The 18,694-nt window shown below is 37.2% G+C and overlaps 1 protein-coding gene across 2 annotated transcripts in view; it reads right to left on the bottom strand.

Moving 5' to 3' along the window:
- The window catches only part of IFT56 (intraflagellar transport 56), a 47,921-nt gene that overhangs the window by 15,616 nt on the left and 13,611 nt on the right, over positions 1-18,694 (bottom strand). Inside the window, exons 8-11 of one of the 2 annotated variants that reach the window (XM_046670792.1) lie at positions 8,478-8,552; positions 5,073-5,175; positions 3,497-3,552; positions 2,366-2,419 (exon numbers count right to left, since the gene is read on the bottom strand). In XM_046670792.1, the coding sequence (XP_046526748.1) occupies positions 2,366-2,419; positions 3,497-3,552; positions 5,073-5,175; positions 8,478-8,552 (288 nt within the window). The remainder of the gene's footprint in view (positions 1-2,365; positions 2,420-3,496; positions 3,553-5,072; positions 5,176-8,477; positions 8,553-18,694) is intronic. The other variant, XM_046670793.1, reaches the window with a different exon arrangement.

Raw genomic sequence — 18,694 nt, 5'->3', positions numbered from 1 at the left:
AGGGTTTCTCCTGTTTGGATCCTGGGTGCAGACATGGCACCACTCATCAAGCCATGCTGAAGTGGCGTCCCACATAGCACAACCATAGGTACTCACAACTAGAATATACAACTACGTACTGGGGGGCTTTGGGAAGAAGAAGAAGAAAGAAAAAAATGAAGATTGGCAACAGATGTCAGCTCAGGTGCCAATCTTTAAAAATAAAAAAAAATTGGGCTTTTTTAACCCTAAATAATCCACCAGAAAACTATTAGAAATAATCAACAACTACAGCAAAGTTGCAGGGTACAAAATGAACTTAGAAAAATCAATTGCATTTCTATACACTAATAATGAACTAGCAGAAAGAGAACTCAAGAATACAATCCCATTTATAATCGCAACAAAAAGAATAAAATATCTAGGAAGAAACTTAACCAAGGAGGTGAAAGACCTATACAATAAAAACTATAAGACATTATTGAAAGAAATCGAAGATGACATAAAGAAATAGATATTCCATGGTCATGGATTGGAAGAATAAATATAACTAAAATGTCTACATTACCTAAAGCAATCTACAGATTCAGTACAATCCCAATCAGAATCCCAGTGACATCCTTCATGGAAACAGAACAAAGAATGCTAAAATTTATATGGAACAACAAAAGACCTGGAATAGCTAAAGCAATCCTGAGAAGAACGAACAAAGCTGGAGGCATAACAATCCCTGACTTCAAAATATACTACAAAGCTATAGTAGTCAAAACAGCATGGTACTAGTACAAAAGCAGACACATGGATCAATGGAACAGAACTGAAAGCCCAGAAATAAAACCACACATCTGCAGACAGCTAATTTTTGACAAAGGAGGTGAGAACGTACAACGGAGAAAGGAAAGTCTCTTCACAAATGGTGCTGGGAAAACTGGACAGCCACATGCAAAAGAATGAAAGTAGACCATTATGTTACACCATACACAAAAATTAACTCAAAATGGATCAAAGTCTTGAATGTAAGACCTGAAACCATAAAACTGCTAGAAGAAAATATAGGCAGTATGCTCTTTGACACAGGTCTTAGCAGCCTCATTTCGAATACCATATCTACTCAAGCATATGGAACAAAAGAAAAATTAACAAATGGGACTACAACAGACTAAAGAGCTTCTACAAGGCAAAGGGAACCATGAACAAAATGAAAAGACAACTCACCAACTGGGAGAAAATATTTGCAAATCATATATCTGACAAGGGGTTAATTTTTAAAATATATAAAGAACCCATATAACTCAACAACAAAAAAACACACAACCGGATCAAAAAATGGGCAAAAGATATGAACAGACACTTTTCCAAAGAAGATATATAGATGGCCAACAGGCACATGAAAAGATGTTCAACATCAGTATTAGGGAAACACAAATCAAAAATACGAGATATCACCTCATACCTGTCAGAATGGCTATCATTACTAAGACAAAACACCACAAATGTTGGAGAGGATGTGGATAAAAGGGAACCCTCAAACATTGCTGGTGGGAATGCAAACTGGTGCAGCCACTACAGAAAAGAGTATGGAGATTTCTCCAAAAGTTAAAAATAGAAAAACTATACGATCTAGCTATCCCACTACCAGGTATTTATCCAAAGAACTTGAACTAATGATCCAAAGAGATTTATGCAGCCCTATGTTCCTTGCAGCCTTCTTCACAATAGCCAAGACGTGGAAGCAACCCAAGTGCCCATCAACTGATGAATGGATAAAGAAGATGTGGAATATATATATACAATGGAATACTACTCCACCATAAAAAAAGACAAAATCGTCCCATTTGCAACAACAGGAATGGACCCTTAGGGTACGATGTTAAGTGAAATAAGCCAGATAGAGAAAGACAAACATGATTTCACTCATATGTGAAAGACAAACAAACACATGGATAAAAAGAACAGATTAGTGGTTACCAGAGGGGAAGGGGATTGTGGGTGGGCAAAAGGCATAAAGGAGCACATACATACGGTGACCGATAATCAGGCTATTGGTGGTGAGTACGAGGCAGTTGATACAGAAACAGATAAATAATAATGTACATCTGAAATTAGACAATGTTATAAACCATTATGACCTCAATAAAATAATTTTTAAAAATTTGGGCTTTTTTAAAGCAAAGCAGCAATTCTCAGGGCTAAAGTTTTCTGTTTTTTTGTCTTTAAATAATACAGAACTCTTTCTACAGTGGAATCCGAATTGGTGACATGGAGAAAGGAAACGCAGAAGAGCCTATTTGTAAGCTTATTTCTGGTTGAACTCTGACATTTCTTTTGATCTTTTCCGCACGCTACAACTTGGCAAACTATAGATTACCAGCAATTTCATACTCACCGAACCCATTTCCTGGCCTAGGGCTGCATTGACCACTCCTTTGAGGATATACTCCTGGAAACATGGAATAACACTAATTAATTTAAAAAGAATATGGAGCTATGAGAAATCTTTCAAATTAATTATTAGCCTCCACTCAATAGTTTATTATCAAACGCTACCCAGAGCCGCTTTTCTCTGTCCTACCTCTGTCTTGAATGAAAGAATTAGAAGACTTCCATTTGGTTTCCAGGAAAGTGTCCAAGTAACAGAATTCATCATATTTGTAAATTCTCAATCTTAAGCAGAAAAACTCAGTGGAAACTTCCAGGAGTTAAGCTTTATTTTAATTCAATGGAAAAACTTAACAATAAAATGTTTTTGTAATAATTTTTATCACCTGTCAGCCAATGCCATTCTCTGTGACCACACCATATATATTATTTTCCCTTTCCAACGATATAATAACCTTCCTTTGCTAGTGATCCTTTTCCTCCTCTGATTTGCATTTGAAAGGTATTCTCTCTTTTGGAGTCCTGGGGCCTCACCTATATCTCTTTCAGACTTGGTTCTATTCTTTAATAGATACCCTCCTTAGCAGCTTTATCAGTTTTTATGTGGGTGCTATTTTTATTTGAGGGCTCATAAAAGGAACACTACAAAAGATGCTGAAGCTTTTAACACACTTGTGAAATATACCTGTTTAGATTTCATGAGGTCTGGAGACATTTCTCAGCCAGTCTTTGATTCAGTAAGTGGAATGCCTACTGTGTGCTTACTGTACACAGCATTGGAGATACACTATAGACTGTTCCCTGACTGCAAGGAGCTAACGATCTAGCCAGGGAGAAAGACAAGTTGCAGACAAATACACCAGTGAGATAAGTTTCAACAGAATTCTAGATTACAGTATTTTCAAACCTCAACCCTTTTGAGGAAATGATCACACATAAGGGAGTTTAAAAACAGGAAAAAGTCTAGAATATTCATTCTCATATCCAAAGTCTCACATAATATTCCTAGATCAATACGTATGGTCTTTCGTGAGATTCTACAAGCAGGAATCTTATCTAACGTGCCTTCCAGCCACCTTTCTGAAATTGTGCTTTCAACAGAACTTGGTTAGTAAAAATGTGACACATTCTCAATTACCTGAGGAGTGGTAGGTTCCAGATCTTTAATTAAGTTATAAGCTTCTTGTACATCATCTGAAATATAAGAAATAAGTAACTATACTAGTCTGTATTCCAGTAAACTCTTCTAAAACAGTCCCCCAAAAGATAAGATCCTTCAGTACTCAAACATTCATGGGAACTATAATTTCTTTTATCTGTCCTCTAACTCTCCATCAAGTTCAATGCCGAGTAGTTATCCTAAAGATAAACAAATATCTGTAAGAAGCCCATATGAAGCCATGAAGCACCTAAAAAAATGTTCAAGGTAAGACTATGGACTAAGTATTATATACTAATGACATTATAATTATATAAGAAAAAAAAATTTTTTTAAAGAGATATATATTAATTATGTAGGAGTGAAATGACAAAGTCTGGAATTTGCTTTAAAACATCTCAGCAACATGGGGCTGGCCCGGTAGCACAGCAGTTAAGTTTGCATGTTCCGCTTCAGCAGCCCGGAGTTAACCAGCTCAGATCCCAGGTGTGGACACGGCACCACTTGGCAAGCCATGGTGTGGCAGGCATCCCACATGTAAAGTGGAGGAAGATGGGCACGGATGTTAGCTCAGGGCCAGTCTTCCTCAGCAAAAAGAGGAGAATTGTCAGCAGATGTTAGCTCAGGGCTGATCTTCCTCAAAAAAAAAATTTCAGCAACAAAAAGGGAGAGGGAGGATAGATGAAAAAAGACTGGCAATATCCTGAAGACTGCTGAATCTGGGATGAATTTTTGGGTGTTCATACTATTTACTTCTGTTTATGTTTGAAAATTTGTATAATAAAAATTAATTTATAAAATATGTTTCTTTAATTCTTGTCCAAAAGCATATTTCTTTGTGCTTATATATCAAATAGAGGGAACTGTTTGTAAGTTCGTGTTCTTATTTTAATAAACACATTTTCCTCGATGAGGAATATGTTGTCTGGTTAGTTTAAAGGCCCACACTGTTAGTCTGAGGTCTGCGACAGAGTACCACCACCAATGTGTGGTAGCTACTGTACTGTACTCATAACTCTTAGATAAAAGACTGCTTCAGGCATGTGTCTAACGATTTTAACCTTACTTAGCGGCAACAAATATCACATTCTCTTTGAATCATAATATTTCTCATAAGAAGCCAAAGGTACAAAGAAACAGAAAAGCAGACAATTAGAGCAAATAAAATACAGTTAATGATACAGAAAAAAGACAAGAAAATGTGGATGTACATTATACACAGGGGGACGCTAGAAAAAGAAAGACCTGCAAGGGAGGGGAAGGAAAAACAATGGAACAACTGAAATAAGAATGGGTAGAGAACAAGAAAGAAAAACAGGAGGAAAAAAGAAAAACAGAATGAGGGAGAAGGTTGGAAGCAACAGAAGAGGAAAGAGAGGATAAAGAGAAAAGGCAAAAGAAATAAGCACCAATAAATTTGTTCCATCCTATGAAGCTGTTGCAAATATATTTTTGGAAGTACTATGGATTTTAAAAGTTAATAAAATAGTTCAATTAGAGAATAATTGTTCTAAAAATTTCTCGTTACAAGCAAGACCAAGACAGTTTTTCTTACCTTGACGAAGGTAGTAAATCACCAAGTTCAGCCTAGCTTCAGGAATGACATCAACCAGTGGGGGCAAAACCTGCAAAGCCCCTTCACCTCCTCGGAAAACAACCTAGAGATGGAGAAACCCTGTCATCATGGCAACAAGTATGAATATATTTACTGCTGGAAATGTTTAAGGAGCTGCCACTTACAACTGGGCACTCAGTTACTCTTTAAAAGGATGGATAGGGGCCGGCCCCATGGCCAAGTGGTTAAGTTCGTGTGCTCCGCTTTGGCGGCCCAGGGTTTTGCCAGTTCGGATCCTGGGTGCGGACATGGCACTGCTCATCAGGCCATGCTGAGGCGGCGTCCCACATAGCACAACAAGAAGGACCTACAACTAAAATATACAACTATGTACTGGGGGGCTTTGGGGAAAAAAAGGAAAAATAAAATCTTTAAAAGGATGGATATTTTTGAAGCTCTCTCTATATACATGACCTTAACCTCACAGAAAGAAAGCCATTATCTAAGCTATAAGAAGTATAAGAAACAGAATAAAGGCATAGCCCTATTGCATACATTTCCCTTTCTCTTCATAAGAACTGCAGAAAACTCTTAAAGTACTCAGTAATTAATGAAACTTTTTCTAGACATATTCTACATCAAAGCTCCATGAAGGAATTTATATAACCTATCTAAGCCTGTTTCCTCATCTCTAAATGGTATTAGTAACATCTACCTTTCAGGATTATTATGAAGATTAAATGAGTTAAAGTGGGCTAAATGTGTGGCATGTGGTAGGTAGTATTAACTAATTCAGCAATATTCACTAGCACCTACCATATGCCTGGTACCGTAATAAGCACTGGGGTTGAAGCAAGACCAAGTTACTCCCCTGTCACTATAGAGGCTACATTCAAGTGGGGGGAGACATTCAATGGGCGAACATATAAGTATGTTGTCATATGATGATAAATGCCATACAGCACAGCTAAAACAAAAACACCAACCAGGAAAGGACAGTTTTGCACACTGCTGAGTACCCAGAGCCTAGCACAGTGTCTGGCATACAAGTTGTTTCATGAAGAAATATACAGAAATCAAGGCTACCAGGCATACACTACCTAATCTCTTCTTTCTACCTCAAAATAGCCATTTGGTCATCTTGTTTGGTTTCTCCTTGTCTGAGATGTTCCCTTCTTTTACCAAGATTAAATCCTTCACCTGTCTTCTTAATCTCATGACTTCTAACTCCATCTGGATCTTGTTTCTCCATTAATTAATCATTCTATCTTCATTAGACCTGGTCCTACTTCTCAATTTTAAACATACACAAGGGTTTTTGCTCTCTTGAGAATCTTCCACTTGGTGCCACTGTTCCCTCTGGACAGGCCCTTTTTTCTTCTTTCTTTCATTGCCGCACTTGAAAAGTACATGGCTTACTGCTTCAGCTTTCTTCTCATCCTCTCGCTCCTTAACCTCCCAGAAAACTGACTTCTGCTCTCACCACACTGGTAAACTTACTCTCACAAGTCACAAATTAACCCCTTTAACAAAATTCAATGTACTTTTCTGTCCTCTTGCTCCATGATGTGTCTGTAGTTTTGACACTGATGGCCATAGCATGACAACAACAGCCCTGTTTACGAAATGCTTACTACATGCTATATACTGTGCAATGTACATTATACACATTACCTCATCTAACCCTCCGAGAAGATAAGGCGGGTACTATAATTTCTCCTGTTCTACATATGAGGACGCTGAGACTCAGCAATGTTAAGGGACTTATCCACAGTCACAAAGCTAGTACACAGTGTAGCTTCACTTTGACCTCAAGTCTGACTGCAAAAGTCAATGCTCATAACCCTTTACATTGCTCAATATTTTTCAAGTTTTGTTTTAAACTACATAAATAATATGTGTTCACTGGAAAAAAAACTTATAGTGTCACAAAAGGGAAAAGGAAAATTTCCATATTCTCACTTCTTTCTTTAATCCCACTGTCCAAATACTGCTATTTACTAGCTGATATACTCCTTCCAGTCATATATACATACAGTGTTTCTTTACTCTGGCTGTATATTATATCTACGTGGGAAGCTTTTAAGAAAAATACTGATAGCCGAGCCCTCGCCCAACCATTAAATAAGAATCTCTGGGGGGTGGAGTCCATATATCATTACTGTAAAAAACCTCGCAGGTGATTAAAATGTGCAGTTGTAAATGACATTCCACTATCTAGGTGCTCTTTCTTGCCCGCTCTTTCTTGTCTTATTTGCTTATTCTCCTTCTTCCAGCCCCTTAAATACAGATGCTCTCTTGGAACCATATTTTTCTGTTTTTACTTGTTCTTCCACATTTAGTTGTCAGGACTTCAGCAATCACTTCTCTTATGAATACTCCTAAGCCTATTCTCCAGTCTTGATCTCTCTCCAAGTTTAATTTCCAGACTAACACACCATTCCCCACAAAAATTAACCTGGCTTTAATTCATAAACTGGATTAGAAGTGAAAAGAGGCAGAAGCTCATGATAGAAACTATCCAAAGAAAACTATACCTGTGCTGGAAACCTGAATTAGAGAAGGAATGGAATAAATATAAGACATTGCCAAGAAAGAATTAATAGGATTAAAGTGACCAAATAGAGATCAGAGATAAAGGAGAGGAGAGAGTCTAAGACAGCTATGGTTTTTAGCATGTGTACTAGGAGAATTGGTGGTAAAGAAAGAAATAGAGAAATCAGAAGGAAAAGGTGTAGTTAATATTGCCATTTTTAGATGAGGAATCTGAAACTCAGAAATATTGAATAATTTGCCCAATGTCCCCAAGTGTCTGAGTTGAAAACAGCTACTCTGCATCCACTATATTGCTTGATCAACAGAATCAAGCAATCTGAATCTGGATATTTTTTAGCAATGGCCATGATAATCCAGCCCTAAACCTAACCACCCCCTTACTTTTTCACTAAGTAAAACTTTACTTTTCACTATGCCCCAGTGTAAACTTTCTGTCCTAGTAAGCTCAGTCTGCTCACAACCTGTCACATATGTCACCCTCATTCTAACTCCATGCCCTTGCCTTGAATGAACCCTCTAAATCTCAGCCCTATTCCAAAGACAAGCTCCAGTTTTACTTTCACCAGAAAATCCTTCCCATTTGTTCTAACCCACAAGGATATGTTCCTTTGGCTTTGCCAACAAAATGAATGCTTGGATCTACACTACCTTGTACCTCTTTCTAAATACCCTCCCAATAAGGATTTCCTTGAGGAAAGGATCTGATATGGTAAACTCCTTTTCTCTCCTCCACAACAAGGAGGAGTTCACTTGAGTAGAGATATCTCCCTTCATTCATCTTTCTAACTGCTGTGATGTACCAAAGGAGGGTAGGACTCAAGTTAGTCAAGATGGAATGTTATTATTCACCAGATTGTGCTTGATGAGTTCTTTAGCAAATTCAAAGGAAGAAGAAGCGTTGTCCATCAAGCTTTTGAGTTCTGCCTGAAATTGAAAAAGGAAAGGCTTATGAAGATAACAAGTGAAAGTTCTTACACCACATATTTGCACAGTGTTTTATAGTTTACAAAGAATTTATCATACTATTTCATCTGTTCTTCAGGACTAAGAAATAGTCAATATAATTATTATGATCCTCATTTTACAGATGAGAACATTGAGGCTTATAAACATTAAGTGACTTGAACCTTACACTAAGCAAGTTTGAAACTGGTGAACCCAAGTCTGAAGACTACTAGAGTTAGTCTTTTCTTTCAGGAATAAAAGTGATAAGGGAGCTAAACTTTTAACAACTGAGGTTGATTCTTCAGTCTGACCATTCCATCTATATCCTGAATTCTCATAGTACTTCCTTCCTGCCGAATTGGACTTTATTTACATAACTCAATTAAAACACCTTCTCCCTTGTTTTATTATTTATTAGACCTACCAGATCTCTTCTGTATTCTCCTGCCCCCTTAATTCATTTAGAACAAATGGTTACCCATTTCCAGTGTCTTCACTAATACCCTAGACTCACCTACTTCCTCTTTCTGCTATTCCTACCTTGCCCATCTATAATTTTGAGTAATCCTCCTCTCCTCCTTTTTCTACTTCTATCAGTGGTTAGCTAAGCTTTTCTGGATACATAATTAAATTCTTGACTGTTCTCACTAACTACTACAAACTTGTTCTACCTGATCTCATAAACGCACGTCTGCTCAGCAATCCTTTCATTAATCTCTGCTCTTGTCCACAGCAGCAGTTCCAAAGTGCTGGGTAATATCAGGTTAGAACAGCAGTTTTCAAGCTTTTTGATCTCAAGATCACTTTTATAAGCTTAAAAATAATTAAGGATCCCAAAGAGCTTTTGTTTATGTAGGTGATAGCCATCAATATTTATTAAAAATTAAAACAGAAATTTTTAAGTATTCAATTAATCAAAAATAAACCCACTACACATTAACACAAATATTTTTCATTTTAAAAAACTGTATTTACCAAAACAAAAATTTAGTGAGAAGAGTTTTACATTTTTGCAAATCTCCTTAATGTCTGGCTTAAAAGAGGACAGCTAGATTAGCATACCTGTAACTGCATTTGACCTATTTTGAAACAATTTTGTCTCTGGAAAACTTCACTACACACTTGAGCAAATGACAGTGAAAACACAAAATCTTTCAGTATTATGAGGATCGTTTCAGTCTCAGGCAGGGCTAGCTGGGACTAAGAGTGACGCAAGTGAGATGCCTAGGGACAGAATTTAAAGCAGCACTCGCCGCACATGAAAAACCTCTTCAACATCATTAGCCACCAGGGAAACGCAACTCAAAACCACAATGAGATTCCACTTCATGTCCACTGAGATGGCTAGAATAAAAATGTCGGATAATAACAACAGTTGGCAAGGACGCAGAGAAGCTAAAACTCCTATACACTGCTGGAGGTAATGTAAACTGGTGCAGCTACTTTGGAAAATGGTTTGGCAGTTCTCAATTAAACATAAAGCTACCACATGACTCAGCAATTCTACTCCTAGTTTTATACCCAAGAGAAATGAAAACATGTCCAAAACATGTGCAAATCATGTACACAAATGTTTATAGCAGCATTATTCGTAATAGGCAGAAGGTAAAAACAACCAATGTCCGTAAGGTGATGAATGAAAAATAAAATGTGGTATATATAGATAAAATAGAATATTATTTGGTCGTGAAAATGAATGAAGTACTAATACTTGCTACAACATATAAACATTATAAACATTATGCTAAGAAAAAGAAGTCAGTCATAAATGATCACATATTACATGATTCCTTTTAGATGAAATATCCAGAATAGGAAAATCTAGAGAGAAAGTAGATTAGTAGTTGCTTGGGGCTGGGGGAGTAACGGTTAATAGCTAAGGAGTATGGGGTTTCTTTTTGAGGTAATGGAAATGTTCTAAAATTGACTGTGGTGATGATTGCATATACCTGTGAATATACTAAAAACGATTAAATTGCATATTTTAAAAGGGTGCATTGTGTGGTGTGCTAGTTATAGCTCAATAAACCTGTTAAAAAATAAAACCATAGGGGCCGGCCTGGTGGGGCAGCAGTTAAGTGCACACATTCCGCTTCAGTGGCCTGGGTTTCACCGGTTCAGATCCCGGGTACAGACATGGCACCGCTTGGCAAGCCATGCTGTGGTAGGCGTCCCACCTATTAAGTACAGGAAGATGGGCACAGATGTCAGATCAGGGCCAGTCTTCCTCAGCAAAAAGAGCAGGATTGGCAGCATATGTTAGCTCAGGGCTAATCTTCCTCAAAAAAACCCACCAAAAATCTATAAACAGAAGATGAAAGTCATCTTATCTATGTTAGAGTGAAAATGACCTTCCTAAAAGCATGACACCAATGATAGAAACCATGTAAGAAATATTCTGCATGAAATGTATCCTCTTACATTCAAATTTTCTGTGTCCTTATATTTAAAACGTATTAGAGTTTTGTCTTTTCAATCTAATTTACCAATTTTTGTCTTTTAATTGAGAAGTTAGATCTTTCAAAAATAACATAATTACAGATAATTTGCATTTGAAAAAGGCAAAACAATAAGGCTTTTAGAAGTTAATATCAGAGAATCTGATCTTAGGCTAGGAAGTCATTTCTTAAACAATGGTCTTAAAAAAGATACAGAAAGCACTAAAACAAAGGAAAAAATTAATCTGACTGTTTCCGCCTATAAAACTTTTGATAACTGCTAATGTTTACGGAGAGTTTACTATGTGCACCAGCTTAGGACTTTACATTACAGCACATCACTTAATCTGCACAGCAACCTACAATAAGCCCGTACTATCACTTTCCCTATTTTGCAGATGATGTTTAAGGAGGTTAAGTAGTCCACTGAAAGCCACACAGCTAGTAAGCTAGGATTGGAATTTGGGTCTATCTGATTTCAAAAAACCTGTTCTTAATCACTATAGGCCTTCCCAGTTTGGGGGAAAAAGTTCTTTTAATACTTTATTCTCTGAAACCAGCGTTCTCCTTTGCACCAGAATCTTATATTCACTGCTTCTATTTCTTCATTATCTACATCCCATCCCTCTGCCATATCTTTTTTGAAAATTCCCAGTCCAAGTGATTACTCACTCATTCCTTATCTCCTTGCCATCTAGCTTCAATCCCCAATAATGATATCCTAATCAGAGTAGGAAATCCTAGTTATGAACCCAATGGCTTTTTCTCAGTCTTCGTCTTTATTGACCTCTTTTGAACCTCTTCTTCTTTAAATGTGATTCTCCCTTAATTTGTTAGTCACATTTCAAAATTCTCATTCAGCCAATACTTAGTTGTCATCAACTTTGTGTGTGCATTCTGTCAGGTGCTGGAATACAAATGTCAAAAGACACAGACTTAACCCTCAATAAGCTTGTCTAGATTAAAGATAGGCAACTACCAAATAGTAAGCATGACTATATATATAATATATAAATTACATATAAGAAGCATGATATAGATTTGATATATAAGCATTATATATATATCATGCTTATTTGGTTATACATACATGAAATCATGCTTATTATTTGGAAGTTGTATTACATATATATAAAAAGAGCAAAGAGGAAAGTATACCCAAATTTACAGTAATTTTTAGTGGTTAAGTTTATAAGCTTTAGAGTCAGATAGACAAGAGTTTGAGACCTGAATTTGTCACTTGTTAGTTGTATAACCTTGTGTAAGTTATTCAAAGTACTTTAAGAATTAAGTGAATCATTACAGATTATTTCATGCTCACTATATATTTTTTTTCCTTCTTCTTTTCTCCAAAGCCTCCCAGTACATAGCTACACAATCTAGCTGTAGATCCTTCCAGTTGTGGCACGTGGGACGCCGCCTCAGCATGGCCTGATGAGTGGTTCTGGGTCTGTGCCCAGGATCTAAAGCAGCAAAACCCTGGGCCACTGAGCAGAGTGCACAAACTTAACCACTCGGCCATGGGGCCGGCTCCTCATGCTCACTATAGAAGAGGAGAACGCTATTGGTGTTCGTGAGTGAGAATGAATCATATAATATAGAGTCCATTACACAAATTACTAGAGGAATGCTTGATTTTAAATGGTTTAATAAAATTATCATAAGTAAACACAAACTATACTACTGTTATCCCACTTCTTAGCATTTTTTAGTATCTGACATAGTCATTTACTGCTGGAGTACCTTATAAAATCAATATGTAAACTGCATGGACACAATTTCAAATGAAAAAGCATGCCTTTTGGAGATGGAAAGTTGGTTTGCTGTCCTGACTCAGCACCAGACCTACAGAACACTGGTTAACCAGGCCACCCACACCATTCTGTGAAAAAACACGTGCAGACAAAGTGTTAGCATTTAATAGGCTGGACCTTACCCCAAAATTGGCGGAGTCCCCAAGACTGACTCAAAGTAGAAAGGCAAGAATATATTTCTTTTATTTGTTCTTACCAAAAGGTGAAAAATCTAAAGCAAATCCAGTTTGCTCTGGAACTGCTGATGCTGGAAACTAGCCAATTAGGCAGACTCAAGGGACTCTTTAGTTGAAATGAGCATACCCAAGAATGTATTTTATCTAATACATAAATGGACTGATCGATTGCATACTAAGCAATTCAACTGAGAGACATTCCTTCTGCCACAACCGACCACCTTTATTGACATAAGCCATGAAAGGTGAATCCAGGTATATGCCAAGGACATGTGCCACTCTGCCCCCTCACCACCAACTATGAAACACTGTTTCACTCAGGAGTCCAATCTCCTGCCAGCACGAAGCACGTTAATAGCGTTCCTTGCTATGACATCTTCACAATAAATTTTGCCTTTATGTAGTTAATTTGTTGGTTTCAGTTTCTTTCCTCCCCCTACTCCGGTGGCATGACGCCAGTTGGAACTGTTTTTTGGGCAAGAGTAGGATTTAAAAATTCTGACACATGCAGAAATTTTACATTTTAATTATGGTGGCTTCTGACATCAACTAAAGTAATGGCCAAGGAAGTAATTTGCAAGTATGGCTCCCTCATAGGGTTAACCTAAAAATATCTGTATATAAAATATATACAGATCTATATATCTAAATCAGTATACAGATTTAGTACAGAACATGCTCTCTATTTATATATCTACTAATATCTCTGTCTACATGTATGTATATGCCTGTATACGTGTGTATATATAAATATATATATATATTTTTTAATTAATGTTATGATAGATTACAACCTTGTGAGATTTCAGTTGTACATTTTTGTTAGTCATGTTGTGGGTACACCACTTCCCCCTCTGTGCCCTCCCCCCACCCCCCCTTTTCCCTGGTAACCACCGATCAGATCTCCTTATCAATATACTAACTTCCACCTATGAGTGGAGTCATATAGAGTTCGTCTTTCTGTGACTGACTTATTTCGCTTAACATAATACCCTCGAGGTCCATCCACGTTGTTGTGATTGGGCCAATTTTGTCTTTTTTTATGGCTGAGTAGTATTCCATTGTGTATATATACCACATCTTCTTTATCCAATCATCAGTTTCTGGGCATGTAGGTTGGTTCCACGTCTTGGCTATTGTAAATAATGCTGCGATGAACATAGGGGTGCAAGGGACTCTTGGGATTTCTGATTTCAGGTTCTTAGGATAGATACCCAGTAATGGGATGGCTGGGTCATAGGGTATTTCTATTTTTAACTTTTTGAGAAATCTCCATACTGTTTTCCATAGTGGCTGTACCAGTTTGCATTCCCACCAACAGTGTATGAGGGTTCCTTTTTCTCCACAACCTTTCCAACATTTGTCATTCTTGGTTTTGGATGTTTTTGCCAATCTAACGGGTGTAAGGTGATATCTTAGTGTAGTTTTGATTTGCATTTCCCTGATGACTAGCGATGATGAACATCTTTTCATGTGTCTATTGGCCATATTCATATCTTCTTTTGAGAAATGTCTGTTCATGTCCTCTGCCCATTTTTTGATCGGGTTGTTTGTTTTTTTGTTGTTAAGCCATGTGAGTTCTTTGTATATTATGGAGATTAACCCTTTGTTGGATAAGTGGCTTGTAAATATTTTTTCCCAATTAGTGAGCTGTTTTTATGTTTCAATCCTGTTTTCCCTTGCCTTAAAGAAGCTCTTTAGTCTGATGAAGTCCCATTTGTTTATTCTTCCTATTGTTTCCCTCAACTGAGGAGTTATAGTGTCCGAAAAGATTCTTTTGAAACTGATGTCAAAGAGTGTACTGCCTATATTCTCTTCCAGAAGACTTATTGTTTCAGGCCTAATCTTTAGGTCTTTGATCCATTTTGAGTTTATTTTGGTGTGTGGTGAAAAAGAATGGTCAATTTTCAATCTTTTGCATGTGGCTGTCCAGTTTTCCCAGCACCATTTGTTGAAGAGACTTTCTTTTCTCCATTGTAGGCCCTCTGCTCCTTTGTCGAAGATTAGCTGTCCATAGATGTGTGGTTTTATCTCTGGGCTTTCAATTCTGTTCCATTGATCTGTGGACCTGTTTTTGTACCAGTACCATGCTGTTTTGATCACTGTAGCTTTGTAGTATGTTTTGAAATCGGGGATTGTGATTCCGCCGGCTTTGTTTTTGCTCAGGATTGCTTTAGCAATTCGCGGGCTTTTGTTGCCCCATATGAATTTTAGGATTGTTAGTTCAATTTCTGTGAAGAATGTTCTTGGGATTCTGATTGGGATAGCATTGAATCTGTATATTGCTTTAGGTAGTATGGACATTTTAACTATGTTTATTCTTCCAATCCATGTGCAAGGAATGTCTTTCCATCTCTTTATGTCATCGTCAATTTCTTTCAAGAAAGTCTTGTAGTTTTCATTGTATAGATCCTTCACTTCCTTGGTTAAGTTTATCCCAAGGTATTTTATTCTTTTCATTGCGATTGTGAAAGGAATTGAGTTCTTGAGTTCTTTTTCTGTTAGTTCATTGTTAGTGTATAGAAATGCTACTGATTTATGCACGTTAATTTTATACCCTGCTACTTTGCTGTAGTTGTTGATTATTTCTAATAGTTTTTCTATGGATTCTTTGGGGTTTTCTATATATAAGATCATGTCGTCTGCAAACAGCGAGAGTTTTACTTCTTTGTTACCTATTTGGATTCCTTTTATTTCTTTTTCCTGCCGAATTGCTCTGGCCAGCACCTCCAGTACTATGTTGAATAGGAGTGGTGAAAGTGGGCACCCTTGTCTTGTTCCTGTCCTCAGAGGGATGGCTTTCAGTTTTTGTCCATTGAGTATGATGTTGGCTGTGGGTCTATCATATATGGCCTTTATTATGTTGAGGTACTTTCCTTCTATACCCATTTTACTGAGGGTTTTTATCATAAATGGGTGTTGGATCTTGTTGAATGCTTTCTCTGCATCTATTGAGATGATCACGTGGTTTTTGTTTTTCATTTTGTTGATGTAGTGTATCACGTTAATTGACTTGCGGATGTTGAACCATCCCTGTGTCCCTGGTATAAATCCCACTTGATCATGGTGTACAATCTTTTTGATGTATTGCTGCATTCGGTTTGCCAAAATTTTGTTGAGGATTTTTGCATCTATGTTCATCAGTGATATCAGCCTGTAGTTCTCCTTCTTTGTGTTGTCCTTGTCAGGTTTGGGGATCAGAGTGATGTCGGCTTCATAGAATGTGTTAGGGAGTTCTCCATCTTTCTCAATTTTCTGGAACAGTTTGAGGAGAATAGGTATTAAGTCTTCTTTGAATGTTTGGTAGAATTCTCCAGAGAAGCCGTCTGGTCCTGGACTCTTATTTTTGGGGAGGTTTTTGATTACTGTTTCTATTTCCTTACTTGTGATTGGCCTATTCAGATTCTCCATTTCTTCCTGATTCAGTTTGGGGAAATTGTAGGAGTCTAGGAATTTGTCCATTTCTTCTAGGTTGTTCAATTTGTTGGCATATAGTTTTTCATAGTATTCTCTTATGATCTCTTGTATTTCATTGGTATCTGTTGTGATTTCTCTTCTGTCATTCCTAATTTTATTAATTTGCGATTTCTCTCTTCTTTTCTTGGTGAGTCTGGCTAGGGGTTTGTCAATTTTGTTAATTCTTTCGAAGAACCAACTCTTTGTTTCATTGATCCTTTCTATTGTCTTTTTTGTTTCAATATCGTTTATTTCTGCTCTTATTTTTATTATTTCCCTCCTTCTACTGACTCTGGGCTTTGTTTGTTCTTCTTTTTCTAGTTCTGATAGGTGTCGTTTGAGGTTGCTTATGTGAGCTTTTTCTTGTTTAGTGAGGTGAGCCTGTATTGCGATGAATTTCCCTCTTAGGACTGCTTTTGCTGCATCCCAAATGATTTGGTATGTCGTGTTCTCATTTTCATTAGTCTCCAGATAAAATTTGATTTCTTCTTTAATTTCTTCAATGATCCATTGTTTGTTGAGAAGTGTGTTGTTTAGTCTCCACATTTTTGCACCTTTCTCTGCTTTTTTCTTGTAGTTGATTTCAGTTTAATAGCATTATGATCAGAAAAGATGCTTGATATTATTTCAACTCTCTTGTATTTATTGATGTTTGCTTTGGTTCCCAAAATATGGTCAATCCTTGAGAATGTTTCATGTGCACTTGAGAAGAATGTGTAACCTGCTGTTTTTGGATGAAGTGTTCTATATATATCTATTAAGTCCATCTGGTCTAATTTTTCATTTAATTATATTATTTCCTTGTTGATTTTCTGTCTGGATGTTCTGTCCATTGGTGTTAATGGTGTGTTGAGGTCCCCTACTATTATTGTATTGTTGTTGATGTCTTCTTTTAGTTCTATTAAGAGTTGCTTTACAAATTTTGGTGCTCCTGTGTTGGGTGCGTATATATTTATAAGTGTTATGTCTTCTTGGTGGAGAGTCCCTTTTATCATTACATACTGTCCCTCTTTATCTTTCTTTATCTGTTTTGCTTTGAAATCTACCTTGTCTGATATTAGTATAGCGACACCTGCTTTCTTTTGTTCATTATTAGCTTGGAGTATTGTTCTCCATCCCTTCACTCTGAGTCTGTGTTTGTCTTTGGGGCTGAGGTGTGTTTCCTGGAGGCAGCATATTGTTGGATCTTGTTCTTTGATCCATCCTGCCACTCTGTGTCTTTTGATTGGGGAGTTCAATCCATTTACATTTAGAGTGATTATTGAGATGTGGGGGCCTACCACTACCATTTTGTGTCTTGTTTTCCGGTTTTCTTCAATTTCCTTTGTTTCTCGACCCATGGTTTAATCTGTTCTGATGTAGAGCTGCTACTCTCTGTTGTTGTCCTTCTACTTATCTCCTCTGCTCTTGGTTTTGTAGCCCCTTTCCTTTTTTGGATTTTTCAGGAATGAGGGTTTTTCTGAGGATTTCCTGTAGAGGAGGTTTTGTGGCAATGAACTCCCTTAATTTTTGTTTATCTTGGAAAGTTTTTATTTCTCCATCGTATTTGAAGGATATTTTTGCTGGGTAGAGAATTCTCGGCTGTAGATTTTTGTCCTTCAGATTTTTGAATATATCATTGCACTCTCTTCTAGCCTGTAAAGTTTCTGCTGAGAAATCTGCTGATAGCCTGATGGGGGTTCCTTTGTAGGTTAGTTTCTTTTGCCTGGCTGTCCTTAGTATTTTCTCCTTGTCGTTGACTTTTGCTAGCTTCACTACTATATGCCGTGGAGTTGGTCTTCTTGCATTGATAAAGTTTGGAGATCTATTGGCTTCTGTCACCTGAAGGTCCATCTCTCTCACCAGATTTGGGAAGTTCTCAGCCATTATTTCTTTGAATAGGCTTTCTGCCCCTTTCTCCTTCTCTTCTCCCTCTGGTATACCTATAATCCTTACGTTGCATCTCCTAATTGTGTCTGATAATTCTCGGAGAGTTTCTTCATTTCTTTTTAGTCTTGCTTCTCTCTCCTCCTCTGCCTGCAACAATTCTATATTGCCATCTTCCAAATTGCTAATTCTTTCCTCCATATTATCGGCCCTACTGTTCAGAGCATCTAGATTTTTCTTAATCTCCTCTATTGTGTTCTTCATTTCCAATATTTCTGTTTGGTTCTTCTTTATCGTATCAAACTCTTTTGTGACATAGCTCCTGAAGTCGTTGAGTTGTCAGTCAGAATTTTCTCTTAACTCATTGAGTA

Source organism: Equus quagga, chromosome 8 (assembly GCF_021613505.1).
Source record: "Equus quagga isolate Etosha38 chromosome 8, UCLA_HA_Equagga_1.0, whole genome shotgun sequence".
Lineage (NCBI taxonomy): Eukaryota > Metazoa > Chordata > Mammalia > Perissodactyla > Equidae > Equus > Equus quagga.
Note: the sequence above shows the minus strand (reverse complement) of the source record. Positions and strands in the feature narration are given on the sequence as shown.